The following is a 13,765-nucleotide window of genomic DNA, read 5'->3' as shown; positions in this document are numbered from 1 at the left end:
CAGCATTCTGCAGCAATACGCCATCCCATCTGGTTTGGGCTTAGTGGGACTATCATTTGTTTTTCAACAGGACAATGACCCAATATACCTCCAGGCTGTGTGAGGGCTATTTGTCCAAGAAGTGATGGAATGCTGCATCAGATGACAAGGCCTTCGCAATCACCCGACCTCAACCCAATTGAGATGGTTTGGGATGTGTTGGACCGCAAAGTGAAGGAAAAGCAGCCAACAAGTGCTCAGCATATGTGGGAACTCCAAGAGTTTTGGAAAAGCATTCCAGGTGAAGTTGGTTGAGAGAATGCCAAGAGTGTGCAAAGCAGTCATCAAGGCAAAGGGTGGCTACTTTGAAGAATCTAAAATATATTTGTATAACATTGTAATTTGGATTTGTATAACACTTTTTTGGTTATTTCATAGTTTTGATGTCTTCACTATTATTCTACAATGTATAAAATAGTATACAATTAAGAAAAACCCTTGAATGAGTAGGTGTGTCCAAACTTGACTGGTACTATATATACTGTATATATGTGCTGTACCTCAAACTCAGCGTGTTTATGGACGTCTTCTGCTCTCTGTCTGTTGAGGATGAACTCTGCCTCGTTGGCAACACGCACGATGTGGTCCTTCATAGCATGACACAGCAATCTGGAACAGACAGACAGAATACTAGTTAGTCAGTCAGTTAACACATCTATGTGGTCCTTCATAGCATGACACAACAACCTGAAAACACAGAGACACATAGACAGACAGACCCCCCCCCCCCCGACATCTCTGGCCCTGATCGCTTCTCCTCCCATGGTTGAATGATTCCTCAGCCTGCCTGGTGTACATGCTACCTGCTTCTGCCCACACTTCAATCTTATTAATAATTGAAAACGCCCAGGCTTCTATGTGGAGATTATATGCCATTTTACACCCAATTAGGTCTGCTTTACTTTAATTACAGAGCTTCTGATACCCTCTTCTGCATCCCAAATGACAACCTATTTCAATAATAGCACGAGTCAAAAGTAGTGCACTACCTAGGTAATAGGGTGCCATTTTGGAAGTATCCTCTGTCTCGGGGAGAGGCCTCATAGAACTGCAGTCATCAGATTAGTGTTGACAAGCTTTTAACTACAACTACACTCTGAGTCCTGAACAATTCTCCCTCTCCTCCTTTAGATGTTAATGTTCTCAACTAGGATTGTAGTTAGTTAGTTAGCTGGTTATCTTAGATAGTTTATTAGCTGATAGGTTAGAGAGAAATACAGGACAGTTTGGTTAGCTGTTCGGTTATCGTTCAGAAGTCTGCAGATGGCTGATATGCTGGTTGGTTAGAGATAGCAGGTCTCTGTCCCAAACCCTGTTCCCTATATAGTGCACTACTTTTGACCAGAGCCCTGTTAAAAAGTAGTGCACTACATAAGTAATAGGGTTCCATTTGGGATGCAGTTCAGGTGTCCACAGTACAGAGATCGTGGTAGTGTAGGAGAGATGAGATCTGCCAGCAGCACCCTGGACAGCGCCGTGTGACAGAGTGGTAGAGTGGCAGTGTAATGGAGTGACAGACCGGCCAGGCCACAATTGAGTAAGGCTCTTTATCCAGGCCCAACATGGGGGCAGGGGAGGTGCCAGGGAGGGCTAAGACAGGGATGGGTTGGGCACAGTGAGGCTGCACTGGGATATAGGGCTGGGCCTGGGGTATAGGGCTGGACTTGGGGCATAAGGCTGACGCTGGGCAGTTTGGATGTAAGAGGGTTACACAGATGGGTCACCAGATGGACATGGAGGCTGATCTGTTCTATAACACCCTGCTTGATCTGAACCTGCCACACTCACAGAGGGGGGGTGAGGAATACACAGACAGAGGGGATACACTATCTTGTTTATATTGTTACGTCACACTACCATACCAATTGTATTTACCTTAACCCCTATAGAGCACACTGCAGTACACAGTACAGCACCCCACACTCTAGGAGCTGGCAGCTTACTGCTAATCTACTGCTGCCACTGAACCTAACAACCTGCTCAGAGCTGGTGTGTGTGTGTGTGTATGTGTGGTGTGTGTACCGGAAATCCACAAAAGTCCACACAAGGATAGTAAAACAAGGAAAATTCTCCCTCATGGGGACATTTCCCAGCTATTTTAGGGTTAGGGGTTAGGTTTAGGGCTAGGGTTACAATTAGGGTTAGGGGTTAGGTTTAGGGCTAGGGTTACAATTAGGGTTAGGGGTTAGGTTTAGGGCTAGGGTTACAATTAGGGTTAGGGGTTAGGTTTAGGTCTAGGGTTACAATTAGGGTTAGGGGTTAGGTTTAGGGCCAGGGTTACAATTAGGGTTAGGGGTTAGGTTAAGGGCTAGGGTTACAATTAGGGTTAGGGGTAATGGTTAGGTTTAGGGGTCAGGAAAAATACGATTTTGAATGGACATTTTTCATTTTAGGTCCCCACAAGGATAGTAAAACATATGGTGTGTGTGTGTGTGTGCGCGGGTGCGTGTGTGTGTGTATGTGTGTGTGTGTGCGCGGGTGTGTGTGTGTGTGTGTGTGCGCGGGTGCTTGTGTGCGAGTGTGTGAATATGATACCTACCTTCCCTCATTGATGAGCTCAATGAAGGCAAGGCCTGCATTTTTCTGGATCGAGTTCTGCCACTCCTGAGACAGGAGGAGGAGAGGAGAGGAGAAGAGAACGAGGAGCAGAGAGGAGAAACGCTGGATAGTTAGTCACATATACTGGCTCCATGGCTGTATGTCAGACAAAGCCTTCCACAAGGTCCAGTGAGGTTACCGTTTCAAGACGCTGGAGAGATTCAGCTTTGGCAAAAACTTTTTGACTTGGATTAGGATGCTATATTGTTCTCTGATAGCTTGGGTGTGTACTAACAACACCTACTTCAAATACAGAGACAGGGCTGTCTGCTCTTTCATTTGCTATTCAAACTCAGTCTGTAAACAGTTAAAGACATAAAAACCCACAGTTTATAACATTCTAATCAGCGCTACTAGGCGGTGGCTATAAAAACATATCAACGGGCAAATTTGCAATAAAAATCATAGGCAGGCAATAAAATAACAATAACATAGTGATAAAAAACTATTATGGAACACTTTGCCCTGAAAGCTTCACAAATCAGAAAAATATTTCCAAAACCAAAAAAACATGTCCAATAAAAACAGTCATGGTGATAATAATCTACAGAGTCTATGACAAATAAATGGATCTCTCTGCATGGCTAGTCTCCACTGCAATTCAAATGGCCATCGCACATTCAATTGTTTCCTTACTTTAATTAGAAGCTAAGAAGGCATCAAGGTCATTGAATCCTTTCAAAGAGAAGTGCGGGCTATAAAAAGCTGCATCTCTGCCCGGCATGTGAGCTTGCCTCTTTTCTTCGCAAGTGTCCCAAATGGCATTCTATGCACTCCTTTGATCAGCCCTATGGACCCTAGTCAAAAGTTAGTGCACTACATAGGGAATAGTGTGGCATTTGGGACGAGACCTTCCTCTGTGAACAGATCAGTAAACACAGGAGAGATGTAATTGGGGATGAAACTGTATCCTCAGCCTTAAATACAGCCATTTCCTCTGTCTGCACACTGACAGATGACTGAGGAGAGGAGAGCCATCTACAGCAGTGTGGAGCCGGATCCTAGAGTGGCTGCGGCCCCGGGGCACCCCCCACCCTCTCCCCAGCACCATCACTACCCGGTCTGGGAATGATTAAAAAGCAGTTTGGGAGCGGAGGAGAGGGCCTTGCACTGTGGGAACCTCACTCACTGAGGAGCAAATGAAAGGGAAAACAGAGGAGGCCACAGTTCACAATAGAAAGAGAATAGAGAAGGAATATAGAAGGGGGAAAGTTTCCCAGTTTTCAATGCTAGCCAAGTGTCAGGTGTAAAACCAACTGAATCTCACGCATAGACGGGGCTAACAAATGAGATTGTGCATCTCAGAAACGGTATTAACAACAGATTGCCAAATAGTGTATGGTAGCATGGTAGTGCCATAGTTGCTGTAGTGTGGGACAGACTGCACCAGGCTAGAGAACACAGTTCCACCTCACACAGTCACCTTAAGTGAGAGAGACGGCACTGATATGCTGGGCATCTGGTCTCCACATGATTTATCCTGACCTCTATCTCTCTCTCTCTCTGCTACAGTATCCGCTCCACAATAGGCTGTTACTGATTTGGACAGGGCTCATGTTCGGCCAGTCTTCTGAGGATCTGTTCGCACCGCACTCACGTGACAAAAATATATATTCGGAAATCAAAGCAGATGTCTCATGCAGCGCCAGGAGAGTGACATCAGGTAGGAGGGGGAAAACTCAGTCTGAACCTCTATCTTGTCTAACTGAGTTACAGTACAGTAAACTCTCTGGTTACCGTTACAGATGCTTTCATCCCCGGAGTTTTCTTCTTCTTCTGTGCAGCAGGGCTCTAAAGGGGCTGTGCTGCGATTGCAGGGATTTCAGGAAAGCCCATTGTTGCCTGTTTGAAGGGAATTAGGCCTGACATGCTTCTCCAGGAGGAAGCAACATGATCCTTCATGTAGATGCAGAGAAAAAGAACCCAGAACCTCTGTCTATGGGCTGACCTGCAACAGAATCCAGAATATCTAGCTATGGGCTGACCTGCAACAGAATCCAGAATATCTAGCTATGGGCTGACCTGCAACAGAATCCAGAATATCTAGCTATGGGCTGACCTGCAACAGAATCCAGAATATCTAGCTATGGGCTGACCTGCAACCAGGGGGGGGGGGGGGGGATAAGACAGGGGGGGCTCAGATAAGACAAGCTTACAATCTGTGGTGTCTGGGAGTGTTTAACCTAGGAAGATTATCCTATTGGTTAAGGGGTCCTGAATTTCATTGTTTTAAATTGTTTGTTACACACAAGCCTCTTGTTCCTCTGCAGCCCTACATACAGCCCCAACATCAGTAGGCGACAGGCAGACAACAGTACTGTGGCGTCTCAATCCAGGCTGTCAGAGCGAGGCTGTAGTCTTTTATCTGCTCTGCTCTCCACATCTGGAGGCTCTCTGTCAGTAAATCTCCCAGGATCCACTGCAGATCCCCTGTGTGTTTAAGCTGTTACAAGAAACAGAGCTGTTTGACCTTCTCATTCACCAGGCCGTCTGTGAAGAGATACACAGTCTGCTGCCCGTCCATGCCCCCTACAGCCCCAGCCACACACAGCCTTGTCCCAGCCCCCTACAGCCCCAGCCACACACAGCCTTGTCCCAGCCCCCTACAGCCCCAGCCACACACAGCCTTGTCCCAGCCCCATACAGCCTTGTCCTAGCCCCCTACAGCCCCAGCCACACACAGCCTTGTCCCAGCCCCATACAGTCTCAGCTCCATACAGCCGTGTCCTAGCTCCAGACAGCCTGGTCCTAGCCCCATACTGCATTGTCCTAGCCCCATACAGTCCCAGCTCCATACAGCCTTGTCCTAGCCCAATACAGTCCCAGTCCCATACAGCCTTGTCCATGCCCCATACAGCATTGTCCTAGCCCCATATAGCCTTGTCCTAGCCCCATACAGCCTGGTCCTAGCCCCATTCAGCCCCAGCTCCATACAGCCTTGTCCTAGCCCCATACAGCCTTGTCCCAGCCCCATACAGCCTTGTCCTAGCCCCATACAGCCTTGTCCTAGCCCCATTCAGCCCCAGCTCCATACAGCCTGGTCCTAGCCCCATACAGCCTTGTCCTAGCCACATTACAGCCCCATCTCCATACAGCCTTGTCCTAGCCCCATACAGTCTCAGTCCCATACAGCCTTGTCCATACCCCCTACAGCATTGTCCTAGCCCCATACAGCCTTGTCCTAGCCCCATTCAGCCCCAGCTCCATACAGCCTGGTCCTAGCCCCATACAGCCTTGTCCCAGCCCCATAAAGCCTTGTCCTAGCCCCATACAGCCTTGTCCTAGTCCCATACAGTCCCAGTCCCATACAGCCCTGTCCATAACCCCTACAGCATTGTCCTAGCCCCATATAGCATTGTCCTAGCCCCATTCAGCCTTGTCCTATCCCCATACAGTCCCAGCTCCATTTCAGCCTTGTCCTAGCTCTGTACAGCCCTAGCTCTATACAGCATTGTCCATGCCCCATACAGCCTTGTCCCAGCCCCATACAGCCTTGTCCTAGCCCCATACAGTCCCAGCCCCATAAAGCCTTGTTCTATCCCCATTCAGCCTTGTTTTAGCTCCATACAGCCTTGCCCCAATCCCAGCTCCATACAGCCTTGCCCTAGCCCCATACAGCCCCAGCCTCATACTGCCTTGTCCTAGCCCCATACAGCCTTGTCCTAGCCCCATACAACCTTGTCCTAGCCCCATACAGTCCCAGCCCCATACAACCTTGTCCTAGCCCCATACAGCCTTGTCCTAGCCCCATACAGCCTTGTCCTAGCCCCATACAACCTTGTCCTAGCCCCATACAGCCTTGTCCTAGCCCCATACAGCCTTGTCCTAGCCCCATACAACTTTGTCCTAGCCCCATACAGCCTTGTCCTCACCCCATACAGCCTTGTCCTCACTCCTTACAGACTTGTCCTCGCTCCATACAGCCTTGTCCTCACCCCATACAGCCTTGTCCTCACCCCATACAGCCTTGTCCTCACTCCTTACAGCCTTGTCCTCACTCCTTACAGACTTGTCCTCGCTCCATACAGCCTTGACCTAGGCCCATACAGGAAAGTAACTACTGATGGAATCAGATCAGGATTAACCAGTCTCACTGTGCCCATCCCTGCCAGTGCTGCTGGATATAGCTAGCTGTGGTTCCAACTCAGGCCAAGCAGATCCACTTTCAGCCTCTCTGACTGGTCGATATCTCAGGCTGGGCTTCATCCCAGGAGTCCCTAATGGCAGGAACTATTGGAGCCACAGTAATACTATCTGTGTCTGCGGTGGGGGGAACAGGGGGGGGGGGTGACTTTGTGAAAGGGGGGGGGGGGGGGTACACGGCTCTCTGACACTCCCAGACCTCAGTAAGTCCAGGAGCTGGGAAAAGAGGGTAGACATCCCAGAGCAACAGTGCTAGGTTAGCATACAGAAAGACAGACCGCCATAAGAGAGAAAGACTCATGGAACATTCCCTCAGAAACTTCAAAAGAACAGCAGTAACAGCGTGATTCACTACTGCAAGTCTCGGGCGGTTGTGTGAGTAGACAGAGAGGAATGCTCCTTAATCTCAGACCTCTAATAACAGATGCATGGGTATGTATGGGAGCTGACGGGCTGACTGGCTCCATACTGCAGGATTGGCCGGCTGCGCCACTGCAGGGGCCCTGGGCTCCGGACAATGTGCCTACTACTGCAGCCTCCATCCCTGCAGACTGGATACTCAGCGAGAGAGGCACCACCTAATGCCTTCCTTATGGACTGACTGACTGGCCCTGCAGAGAGAAGGTATGTTAACTATCTCCTGTTGTGTTCTTACTGCTACATTGGGACGGTGACCCTTTGAGACATAAGAGACTTAACCAATGATTCATGTAGACACTAGATGGCTGATAGGGGGTGATGTCTTGGCACTCCCCCACCATTGTAAAAAAAACAATAGAAATGCATGTATTAATGTCTACATTCATTTTGAAACATGTATTCTAATACAGACACCTTAATGCATACTTTAAATTATATTATGTGACCTAAAAACACAAGTACAATTAAAAATATATTAAAACAATTCCTTAAAGTATACTTTTTTTAGATTGCTAATGTTAATGTCCCCACGGCAAGAAAAACATACTTAACATACTTGTCCTTGAAACATTTATCTGAAACACTGTAGAATTCCATTCATTACTAAGGAGGACAGCTCTACTGGGGAGTTCTAATATGGCCGATCGGTGGCTTCAGAGCCTCTCAGTGGCCAATACATAGCATTAACAATCCAGAGTTTATATACAGTGCCTTTACAAAGAATTGAGACCCATTGACTTTTTACACAGTTTGTTGTGTTACAGCTAAAATGTATTACATTTAGATTTTCTGTCAAAGTGGAATTTTGTTTGTAGAAAATGTTAGAATTGTTTTTATTAAAAGCTGAAATGTCTTGAGTCAATAAGTGTTCAACCTCTTTGTTATGGCAAGTCTAATTTAGATCAGGAGTACAAATGTGCTTAACAAATGGCATATTAAGTTGCAGGGACTCATTGTGTGTCCGATAAGAGTGGTTAACATCCTTTTTGTATGACTGCCCCATCTCTGTACACACATACAGGTAATTGTAAGGTCCTTTAGTCGAGTAGTGAGTTCAGCTCATGTCACCGGGTTGACCTTAAAATGAGGGACAGGTTATTTATTTTTCTTAAAATGAATCACTAATCACATTCAATAAATGATCATCTTTAGAAATGACTTTGTCAAAGTAACAAAATAATGATGACTTTACAGTGACGGTTGAGAACCTGGGGTTCAGAGGGTTCAAATCTTGCTAGAAATCACAAAGTGCACAGAAGGAACTTTGGCACAGATTTATGGAGTTTTCAATGTGGTCTATATTAAATGGCACGTCATTTAATGTAACAGGCTTTTAAAATGGAATATTGGTGCACAATCTCTACTTAAAAGGGAGGCAAAAGGGACTCATTTCGTGGCACGACCCAGAGACCTGGAGCTGGAAGCAGCCTCACCTTTATAGTACATCACAGGGAGCAGAGGTGTGGAGGCGAGAGGGAGACGAAAAAAGAGGACAGAAGAGATAGAGAAGAGAGAATGGAGGGAGTGTGGGGAAGAGAGGGATGTGTGAGGAGGTAGGATGAAGCAGAGTGGGAGAGAAAATTAGGGATATGTGAGGAGAAAGAGAGAATCTCACCTGAGAGCAGAGCAACATGACCAGTTCCACGACAGAGGTGCTGGATTTCATACACACCAGACCTGGAGGGAAGACAGAACAGAGAGTTAGAAGCAGAGTTGTCATACAACACACATGACAGTCTTACTTTCCTTCATATAAGTCACTGCGAAACCTCACCAATGACATGTGGGAGGGGCTAACATTGTAGTCACTACCAGAGAAGAAGACACTCTGGAGGAATCATTATGGGCTGGTGGGGCCAGGGCCCGTTGGCATGGTTACATGAAGACGTCAGTCAGTGTGATTGACAGCATGAGTCGACAACCAGGGATGAGATGTCAACATTTTGATAAACACACAGACAGACCATCTCAGGGATGTCAAACATCTCTTCCGTTTTACCGTTGATGCAAAGAAAGAGCTTGCCAGAATCGGAAATGGTAAATAACCTAACATGTTACAATAATAAAAACATTTAGCTTCCTGAAACCACTGAGATAGAGACAAAGTGACAAAGAGTGTGTCCCAAATGGCACCCTATTCCATCTGCAGTGCATTACGTTGACAAGAGCCCTATTTGCTTTGATCAAAAGCAGTGCACTACATAGGAAATAGGGTGCTACTTTGGATGGAGACAAAGTACACTATTGTATAATGTGAAGAGTGTGAATCTTCCTCCTGTTCTTGCACAGCACTGACATGGTCTGAGACTGAGACTGTTGTAAACAGGGGATGTGACCCTCTCTAGTTCACAGACAGCTACAGATGTCCTATTACACACACACACACACAGACACACACACACACACAGCTAGTCTACCACGGCTGACCTCTTGTTACTGCAATGACCAGTTCTCCCATCACTCAGCTCTCTCTGACACAGGGGGTCAGGTGGTAGGGTGACCCTGGCCCATAGTGACCCCGGCCCTACTTTGGTATGCTGGCCTAATGACCATGGACCCTGGCTGTACGCTGGTACACAAACTAAATGTTTTCGATTTAAACAGGGTCTGCCCCTCTGAACAGGCCTTTCCTGTGAGCAGGGCAGGGTTAAATCATTGAAGTGAATGTGGAATTGTCGAGCAGTGTGCTGATGGGTTGGGCAGGGAGGGAGGGGGGTTCATAAAGAGAGGGGGAGGCAGGGAAAGGAGAGGCAGGGGAGAGGAGTGAAGAGGCAAAAAGAGTGGAGGGTGGGGAGGAAGGGGGAAGGAGAGGAGAGGCAGAGAGAGGAGAGGTAGGGGAGGGAGGAGAGGAGAGGAGAGACAGAGAGAGGGGAGGTAGGGGAGGGAGGAGAGGAGAGGAGAGGGAGGAGAGGAGAGGTAGGGGAGGGGGAAGAGGAGAGGGGAGGGAGGAGAGGGGAGGGGAGGAGAGGGGAGGGGAGGGAGGAGAGGAGAGGTAGGGGAGGGAGGAGAGGAGAGGGGAGGGAGGAGAGGAGAGGGGAGGGAGGGGGAAGGAGAGGAGCCAGAGAGAGGAGAGGTAGGGGAGGAAGGGGGAAGGAGAGGAGAGGCAGAGAGAGGAGAGGTAGGGGGAGGGAGGAGAGGAGAGGTAGGGGAAGAAGGGGGAAGGAGAGGAGCCAGAGAGAGGGGAGGTAGGGGAGGAAGGGGAGGAGACAGAGAGGGGAGGTAGGGGAGGAAGGAGGAAGGAGAGGAGACAGAAAGAGGAGAGGTAGGGGAGGAAGGAAAGGAGACAGAGAGAGGGGAGGCCATCACAACGACAACTCTGTTCGATCAGGGGCCTCCCTCTCAACTCCAAGTGCATCATGGGCCAGGGGCCAGGCCAGGGTGGCTGAACATAATTACCACACTGACAACATGTCTAGAGAGGGGGAGAAGAGGGGTGAGGAGGAGAGGAGGAGGGGAGATGGGGGTGGCTGAGAGGGCACTCGGGCTGCGACCCCGGGTAATTTGAGTGATGGATGGCTGGTAATTGCTACTAAATGGAGAGACTTGCCACCAGGGCCCTGATTCAGCCTGGGAGGAAAAACAGCCTCTGTTCCTTGGTAAAGGTCTGGGCATATCATCTCAAAGTAGGACTGATCCCATCTCTTGTACTATGTTTTATGAATACTGGCTCTGTTGTGTTGATGAAGTGTGTTGTGTTTGCCTGGTCTGTGCTCAGCGGTGAGGTGTGTGTATCTGCCAGCGTTCTGACAGATGGACAGACAGGCTGAGTGAAGGGATCAGACAACATTCACACCTGTCAACTCTCCATAATTGTTAATCGTGTGTGCATGTGCGCGTGTGTGCGCATGTGCGCGTGTGTGAGTGTGTATGTGGTAGCCCTCTCTGGGATATATTACTAGGCATCCAGCAGTGACACAGCAGCCAGTGGACATAAGGAGGGCCAGGAAAGGACAGACAGACTGAGGGATGGATGGCGGGAGGGATTCCACACACAGTTGGAGGAGGAACGAGAGAGATTCTACACAGCACCTGTACCTTCTATGAGCAGCTCTTGGCCATGGCTTCCCAACAGGGTCCTAGAGAGGAACGGTGCAAAGTCCACAAAGATCTCCCTGAGGAGGGGGGCCACCTTTTCCAGAGCACGCTCCAACTTAGTAGTGATACTGTGGAAGAGAACAGAGCAGGGAGATACAGAAAGAGAGAGAGGGGGGGGGGATACAGAGAACAGGGAAAGAAACAGGGTTGAGAGAGAGGGGGGTGAAGAAAGAGAGAGAGAGAGACGATGTCAGAGAGGAGAGGAAGAGACAGGGACGAGATGAGAAAGACAACAGTAAACAAATGAGTATAAGGTTGGGTAAGGTTGTGTGGTGAGCAGAGTATAGCCCTCCACCTGGGTTAGTACATGATAGTTAGAACATCCTTTCACACACAGCAGAACACTGCGTCCAGGGCTCTAAATCAAATTTAAGAAAACATAATTGGTAGTACTGGTGCTCCTGATTCAGAAAAGAAATCAAAATAACTGTAATCCGCTACGTTACCAGCAAAAATATTGTAATCTGACTGCAGATACTTTTGAAAAACTACATGATTACTCTGAGGATTACTTTTAAATTCAGAAAGAATGGTTGCTCTATTTTCTTAATGACATTCAAATTAGCATTGAAAAAAGGCGAACGTTTAAGAGACCACTATGACACACCAAATGGGTTTGATGGATACCGGGGAAAGAGCAGGAATAGGCTTTTGTAGGCTACAGTCCAAGCTATGTCTTCCAATGGTGCGACTGCTGTCCGCATCCATAGATTATCCAACTTGAATAAACGCTTGGAGGTAAGGATGACAGTGGCAGTGTAGTCTACGACGATACGGATATCACTTATTATTCATATCTACATAGCGCATTGATGTGAATCACATTGCTGCTCACAAATTTAGCTATTGGCGCCTTGCGGATTGTGGTTGTTGTGGATGGCTGTTCACAAATCTAAATGTGTATTTGAATCCAATAATGTTTGAATTCAAGAAGTTTAAGCTGCCTATCAATCATTGTTTTTGAAACCAGTGGACAGCCAGTGAAAAATGCGCTCTTGCAACAGCTGCATAGTGCGGATCCCAACCTATGGAACAACAGCTGTATAGTGAGGATCCCAGCCTATGGAACAACAGCTGCATAGTGAGGATCCCAGCCTATGGAACAACAGCTGCATAGTGAGGATCCCAGCCTATGGAACAACAGCTGCATAGTGAGGATCCCAGCCTATGGAACAACAGCTGCATAGTGAGGATCCCAGCCTATGGAACAACAGCTGCATAGTGAGGATCCCAGCCTATGGAACAACAGCTGTATAGTGAGGATCCCAGTCTATGGAACAACAGCTGCATAGTGAGGATCCCAGCCTATGGAACAACAGCTGCATAGTGAGGATCCCAGCCTATGGAACAACAGCTGCATAGTGAGGATCCCAGCCTATGGAACAACAGCTGCATAGTGAGGATCCCAGCCTATGGAACAACAGCTGTATAGTGAGGATCCCAGCCTATGGAACAACAGCTGCATAGTGAGGATCCCAGCCTATGGAACAACAGCTGCATAGTGAGGATCCCAGCCTATGGAACAACAGCTGCATAGTGAGGATCCCAGCCTATGGAACAACAGCTGCATAGTGAGGATCCCAGCCTATGGAACAACAGCTGCATAGTGAGGATCCCAGCCTATGGAACAACAGCTGTATAGTGAGGATCCCAGTCTATGGAACAACAGCTGCATAGTGAGGATCCCAGCCTATGGAACAACAGCTGCATAGTGAGGATCCCAGCCTATGGAACAACAGCTGCATAGTGAGGATCCCAGCCTATGGAACAACAGCTGTATAGTGAGGATCCCAGCCTATGGAACAACAGCTGCATAGTGGGGATCCCAGCCTATGGAACAACAGCTGCATAGTGAGGATCCCAGCCTATGGAATAACAGCTGCATAGTGAGGATCCCAGCCTATGGAACAACAGCTGCATAGTGGGGATCCCAGCCTATGGAATAACAGCTGTATAGTGAGGATCCCAGCCTATGGAACAACAGCTGCATAGTGAGGATCCCAGCCTATGGAACAACAGCTGTATAGTGAGGATCCCAGCCTATGGAATAACAGCTGTATAGTGAGGATCCCAGCCTATGGAACAACAGCTGTATAGTGAGGATCCCAGCCTATGGAACAACAGCTGTATAGTGAGGATCCCAGCCTATGGAATAACAGCTGTATAGTGAGGATCCCAGCCTATGGAACAACAGCTGTATAGTGAGGATCCCAGCCTATGGAACAACAGCTGTATAGTAAGGATCCCAGCCTATGGAACAACAGCTGTATAGTGAGGATCCCAGCCTATGGAATAACAGCTGCATAGTAAGGATCCCAGCCTATGGAACAACAGCTGTATAGTAAGGATCCCAGCCTATGGAACAACAGCTGCATAGTGTGGATCCCAGCCTATGGAACAACAGCTGCATAGTGAGGATCCCAGCCTATGGAACAACAGCTGCATAGTGAGGATCCCAGCCTATGGAACA

The 13,765-nt window shown here is 48.1% G+C and overlaps 1 protein-coding gene across 1 annotated transcript in view; it reads right to left on the bottom strand.

The window, feature by feature from the left end:
* The window catches only part of LOC109909410 (neurobeachin-like), a 322,523-nt gene that overhangs the window by 194,979 nt on the left and 113,779 nt on the right, over positions 1–13,765 (bottom strand). The window contains 4 exon segments of the mRNA XM_031795281.1: positions 540–648; positions 2,579–2,643; positions 8,816–8,877; positions 11,236–11,363. Of these exon segments, the coding sequence (XP_031651141.1) occupies positions 540–648; positions 2,579–2,643; positions 8,816–8,877; positions 11,236–11,363 (364 nt within the window).

The sequence above is a fragment of the Oncorhynchus kisutch genome, linkage group LG18, assembly GCF_002021735.2.
Source record: "Oncorhynchus kisutch isolate 150728-3 linkage group LG18, Okis_V2, whole genome shotgun sequence".
Classification (NCBI taxonomy): domain Eukaryota; kingdom Metazoa; phylum Chordata; class Actinopteri; order Salmoniformes; family Salmonidae; genus Oncorhynchus; species Oncorhynchus kisutch.
This window is presented reverse-complemented; position numbering and strand designations above follow the sequence as displayed.